Source organism: Buteo buteo, chromosome 19 (genome assembly GCF_964188355.1).
Source record: "Buteo buteo chromosome 19, bButBut1.hap1.1, whole genome shotgun sequence".
NCBI lineage: Eukaryota > Metazoa > Chordata > Aves > Accipitriformes > Accipitridae > Buteo > Buteo buteo.
This window is the reverse complement of record NC_134189.1, coordinates 25,184,132-25,190,251: the sequence shown is the minus strand read 5'-3', so window position 1 is coordinate 25,190,251 and position 6,120 is coordinate 25,184,132. Positions and strand designations below refer to the sequence as shown.

At 44.9% G+C, this 6,120-nt stretch overlaps 1 protein-coding gene across 1 annotated transcript; it reads right to left on the bottom strand.

Annotated features, from left to right (window-relative positions):
- Positions 1-273: 273 nt before the first annotated feature.
- Positions 274-4,800, bottom strand: LOC142041787 (cyclin-dependent kinase inhibitor 1-like). The gene is made up of 3 exons (XM_075050923.1): positions 4,414-4,800; positions 2,439-2,445; positions 274-341 (listed from the first exon to the last, which is right to left on the bottom strand). Exons 1-3 carry the CDS (start codon positions 4,798-4,800, stop codon positions 274-276), a joined length of 462 nt encoding a protein of 153 aa, XP_074907024.1.
- Between the last annotated feature and the right edge of the window lie 1,320 nt (positions 4,801-6,120).

Below are 6,120 nucleotides of genomic sequence, written 5' to 3'. Positions count from 1 at the left end.
CGTTAAACTGCTAGCCTTAGCCAATTTCTGGAGTGTCCAAACTTGCTTACCAGTGGTTTTTAATGCCAGTTATTTCTCATCAAAGTGATTCCAGTTGATTTGGCCTGACCCCATCCCAATGAAAGTATTTTCTGTTTTCACTGCTCCTGTCAGGAATACATCTCTGAGGGATGCCCCTAAGTGTCTGCAGCCTGCACAACCGGTTTTTGAAGGTTGAGGAAGCTTGGCAGATGTTTCCAACCTCTCCGGTGCAGAGCAATCCTCTCCTTGCTTTCAAGAAGTTGACTTCTTCACAGCCGCGCGCATATTCGTTTTGACTTGCTGCTTTGCCGAGTAGTGATCTGGAGAACAACATATAAACAGAATTTGGGCTATGACACTGATAACAGCTGCTTTTCAAGAAATCCCTCAAATCTTGTTTTCGTGTTGAAGAAGTCATTTAGACTTCTCTACAGCTCATGAATGAACAAAACTAATACCTTTAGCATGTTCCACATAAAGCTATGTAATACCAAGCAAAACAAAGGAAATGTGCTGGCTTTTATCCAGTTGAGATCAAAAGACTTTGGACCTTCTCATGCAAGCTGAGTAATGTGACATTTCACTCCAGCTTTCAGATCCACTGCTGCAGTGCTTTCCAGACAGAAATAGGGGTTTTTTTCCTCCTTAAAAGTAACAAAAAACACTCTTTAAAATAACATCAGAAGAACTATATATAGGGCATTTCATTTCTGCTTATTAGATCAAACTGCAGATTCAAGGACTGCATAAAACCTTGCACTATCACTGACTTATAACTAATTCTTTGCTCAGCGAGTAAGCACTGTGGCTTATGGGGAGAACATTCATTACATTTTCTTATGTATGTGTGGTTGAATCTTTGTTTCAGGTGCAAACATAAATCAACCTTAACTACAGAACCGTGATTACAACACAGGAGTTTCCCTATGGGTTCCTTCCCTGCCTCTCACCCTTGCACAAAAAAATACAAACTTTTTTCAGGTCATAGGGCAGAATTAGCTAAAATGGAAGCTAGATGATTATTGATCTTTAGAGTCCATGGGATTTACCTGGTGTAAACTGCTTGTATTCATAGCTATGAATTGGCTCCAATTTCAGTTGGGGTTGCGGGGGCTCCATGATATTTAACCCTGAGCTTTCTATAGGGTCAAACTGGCAACAACTATCAAGTCCTCGCAGCATAAAGTCTTGCATTGGTTTCAATGCAGAACATTATCGGTGGGATGACTGGAATTCTGTAAGATTTCACAGCCAAGTTTGTGCAATGAAATTCCTGCACCCAACTTCCTTAAGGATATGTCTGCATGGCACAGTGTAGTGGAGCGCAGCAGTACCTGAACTAGCCCTAAGTTAAACTTCTGGAGCAGGACATGATCCCAAGGAGAGTGTATTCTCTCAGGTAGGACAATGCACTGCCAGCTCAGTAGAAAAGCAAATCCTGCTATTGCTATAACCCACTATAGTCTCTCAGTGGAGCAGGAGAGGAAAGGAATAGCAGCAAGAAAAAAAAGCTTACATTACCAAATTTAATCCTTTCTACTTATTTCTCCCATTTAAAAGACTTCTATATAGCTATCTTTCATTTTATTTTGGGAAAAGAAATGCATTAGGGATTATGCTTAGTAGATGAAATTCAGAAAAGACTTAAATAGTGGGTATTTCCATTTCTGCCTGTGAATAATTTTAGCAAGAGCCCAGCTGCTCAGATGCCCACATAATGGAGCCTAGTTTCAAAATTGATAGAGGTGCTTAAAAGCCAGGGGGATGCAGATGCCCCAGAGCCAAATTCAGATGGTCTAGCCTCCATCTAAGATGCTAAACAGAGTCCATGGAAATTGGCTGGTTTGCCTAAGGGACCCTAAAGAGCACTTGCACTGGCGTAAGCAAGGTACTGAGGAGGATGCTGCCTGCAGCCTGTCAGTAGGAAAGCCTGGCCACAGGGACCTGGGAGGGAAAGATTTCTGTTGTTTAAATATACCTACCTAAATACCTGCTTTCCTTTCCTCCCCATTTTCCCCCCAGTCATCTTGCATGAACTATCTGCTTCAGAAGTAGGACCAGCTAGCGAAAACACAGGATTGTTACCAATTTTCTTTCTCTGATCTTTAGCAAAGGAGGCAAGGATTTATGAATGCCTCCCAGGAGAGCCAAGGTCTAAGTGTATCAGACTCAGGCAAGCCAAAAGGTTTGGAAGAGAAGAGGAGTGAAGAGCTGGCATGGTTCACCAACCTTGAAAAAAAAAGAAAAGGAAAAAATGAAAAAGGCTTATAGCCTGTATCTAAGCTGCTTTTTTATTTGAGGTTCTCCCAGAAAACAAAGCAGAACCACACTGGGGTCACAATGAAAAAGAGAGAATGGAGATGGACTGTGTGTATATAAAAGGGTTGGGAGATAGAAGGAAAAATCTACTTTTGTACCAGTTTGCTCTCTGCGTGTCTGTGGAGTCAAATGCAGCAGCAAAACCTCTGCTCTTTCCACTCTAGAGGCGCCAATGTCCACAAAACCCCATGGCTGGTTTTTAATATATCGATATTTATTTAATGGGCCACAGCTGTCTTTGAAAGTCTAAATTAAACACACATTGTTGGATCTTAACGTCAAGCATTACAGTGTTCTCGTTGACCAAAGCAGAAAGCAGATAACCGGGTTCAAATCCAACCTCACATCCCAATCCTCAACTGACCTTTTATTACGGGATGGCAGAAGATGAGCAAAGGGGTGGAAGCATGGGTCAGACCATATCAGTAGGTATGACTTTCCCTGGCTCAGTTTTGCCTGAATTACTTCGGTTGTGCCCAGAGGGACAAGGTTCCTGCAGCTAGAGGGAAACTTCTAATGCATCCTTCAGCTGGCAATCAGAAGGCTGTGTGTGTGTGTGTGCCTGTAACAGAAGGATTGAGAGAGGGACTGATCTCCAAGCCTCACCAAAAGAGAAGACTGCAAATGATTTTCCTGGCCCATCTCACACACCCAGGTTCCTTGGGGAGAAGGGTACTGTTGTTAGACTAAAGTGTTTTCTCTTATGAAAACACATGTGGGAAAGTGTTAAACTGTGCAGCGTGGTATTTTGGTTTCCACATCCCCTGATGAAATGTTTCTTGCCTGGGGAAAACAAAACGGAAGAAAAATATCCCCTGGAAATATCTGCATAATTTACTCCCACACACCTAGTGAGAGATTTACAATTGAACAGCAGTTCCCTGAAACCATCACAACATTGGGCTCTGAATTACACTTCTGTACTCCTACCTGTAAATTATACTGTTAATTAGTTAATGGCTGTAAAGTGCTTTGGAGAAGAAAAGAGCACTCATTAAATATCATTGTTCTGCACTCCAGTGTGCAATGTTCCACTCTTCATTAATCTCCAACCTCTTCCTGAACCTCTCGCTAGCAATTAAGTTTCATACTCTTAAATAGCAAATTAGTCTATTGTCTGACTTAACTGAGATCAACATCACTATTCAGAAAGTGTTTCCTGAAACCTTAGCTTCAATTATCTTCTAGGCAATTTCAAGCTGGTGTCTCACATCAAATTCCCCAAAGAAAACCCTAGGTTCTTGAAAACCTCAGTCCTGGGTAAACCAAACCTCCAATATGGACAAGGGAAATCTAGTATATAGGATTAGATTTTTCGAACAAGCTCAAATCCTGTTGAGAAGAGAAAATAAGGGGCCAGATGTTCAGAAGACCTTAGCATGCAGGGTGCTGAGGACTGTCAAACACCTAAAGCTCTTTTATGGATGCTGAAACCCACTCCTGGCAGCAAGTCCTGGTGAGAGGCATTTGAAAACCTAGCCCCTTCTGCCACCCGGCCAAGTTTAAGATCGATTTGCCCGTAAAGTTCCTGGATGCCTTCACTGAGTACAATATCCAAGCTGAAGTTAGCAGGAGACCTGCCTGCTTTCTCTGGTTTCTGGTCTTCCTCCTAAGGCTTAGCTGGCTGAATGGTGTTCCCTATTGCACTCGGGAAAGGGTGCCCACGGCCAAACCTATAAGCGAGCAAAAAACCAAAAACTCCCATCCGATGGGCAATCCTGTTTTCCTGCTGGGCTCCTGCTTGAGAAATCACCTCACTGCCTGTCTTAGACTGCCTTTCTAAACATCTAGCCCTCCTAATCATTGTCCCACCAGAAGCGGTCATTACCTTACTGCTCTGACTGTGACAAGTCCTAAACAGACCCCCAGGGCCAGGAGGGGAGTTGTGGCACAGCACCTTTGAAAAACACAAGCCCCATGCCCATCAATTTAGAGTGTGCCTTCCTTCTCCTTCAGATGCTTTTTTGAAGGGTTGCACTTTCTTAAAGCAACACTGGCTTATAGGCCTGTCAAAGAATTTCTAAGCAGCTGCTGGGACCAGGTTTGATCATCTGAGCCACACCGGGGTCTCACAGATGTCTGTCTTCTTCTCTTCCCTTCCGAGATCCTCTTGCCCCCTGTTTTCTTGGAAGTTTTGGGTTTCTCAGTCAGCGTGACCTGGGCAAAATGGTGACTCTTGTCCCCGCTGCCCAGGGGCTGGTTCAAGGGCTGCAGTGGTCTCCGAGCATCTCCCACCACGCAGCTGTGGTAGAAAGTGGGCACCTCGTGGCCTTCGAGCTCTTCCCACTGCAGGAGCCCCTCCGTCGGCACGTCCTGGAGGAAATCGAAGTTCCATTTCTGCTGGGCCCCCTCGATGCTGTCACACAGCATGTGCTGGAAGTCCCGCCGCAGCTGCTCGTGGTCTACGGGGCCAAAGAGGTTCCTGCGGGCACGGGTTGTCTTCCCTGGCCTCCGCTCCATCTTTTCTCGCCAGTGCTGCTCTCCGGAGAGCGTATACAGCAGCGACTCCCTGCCAAGCACAGAAAGACCACGAGCCACCCTTTGCACACTCAGTTTAGTGGGCACTGCATACTCTTTAAGGGGAGAGTGGCAGTAAACCTAGATACTTTTGATCCTGCCGCAGGAAATCTTGGCTTATTTTGAAAGAAATTTATCCCAATCTGCAGTCCAGAGTGAGAATTCCCATCTATAGGATGTGTCTATAGAAGGATGGGGAGGGGTGAGAAGCCCTCACCTCTTTTGTGCACCCTTATTTCAGTGTACACTGAGTGAGGCCTTGCCCTCAGGGGACAGAGACACATGAGGAAGTGGACAACGTCCCTTGAGGTAGTGCAGCAAAAGCCAGAATGCACGGAAGTGCTACCTGGGGAAACCGACCATGAATATCACCTTAAACAAGGGAAAAGGCCTGAAAAGGAAGACTTCCAGGACAACGAAGGCTGATGGCAATCAGTAAAGTACAGAAAACATCTTTAACTTTACAGTGGAGGTGGTATCTCTTTCCTGACTACTCTTACCACCATTTGTTTTGCAGTGTCAGCCAAGTTGGAAGCTAAAGATGATCAGAGCAATCACCTGTTTCTTGCCTGACATTTTCATTCCCTTTTCTTGAAGCAATTGCCTGAGAAATGGTCCCAGTCACAGACAAAAACGCTGTCTTTCCTACAATGGCAAATCCCACACAAGCACCAGTAGGTGGATTTCCCATTTGGTAGGCTGCCATGGGGACAGAAGAGATGGGGTTTGCACCCTCGTCTGGCAGGTAAGGTGGGCACACGGCAAGATTGAGAAGAGAAATTGGGCATTTTGCATATTTCATAGGCCAGAAGGGCATAAACATACCAAATACATTCACCCACTAATTCCTGCACCAGGTGTTTAATTTCTGAAAGATCTTGAATATAGATCTTAAAAGTCATTCAATTCTTTCTCTCGCTGGATCCACAAAACTCAGCCCCTCTCACAAGCTGTGATGCATAGCAGCGGACAGGCTAAAAAAGAAACCTCAGAGAAACATTAGCAAACAGCCAAATTTTGGATTTGTGGTGCTACTGTATTCTGAAGGGCATAAAGAGTTTGGGGACAGAGCTAAGAGAGGTCAACTGGTGATTTGTCTACAGACAATGCCGACAGTGAGAGCAGCAGAGCTCCTGCAGAACCTCAAGCTTCAGGCTTGCCTCCAACATCTCAAAGAGCGCTTCAGCTGCAGCAGACACAAACCCAGATGCGACTGGTATAATCACCACCTCCCCCGTATTATCTTTGCAGGGTTGTATCTAA

Bases quoted from the DNA above. Each gene is read 5' to 3' on its own strand.
- LOC142041787 (XM_075050923.1), bottom strand. From the start codon at position 4,800: ATGGAGCGGAGGCCAGGGAAGACAACCCGTGCCCGCAGGAACCTCTTT.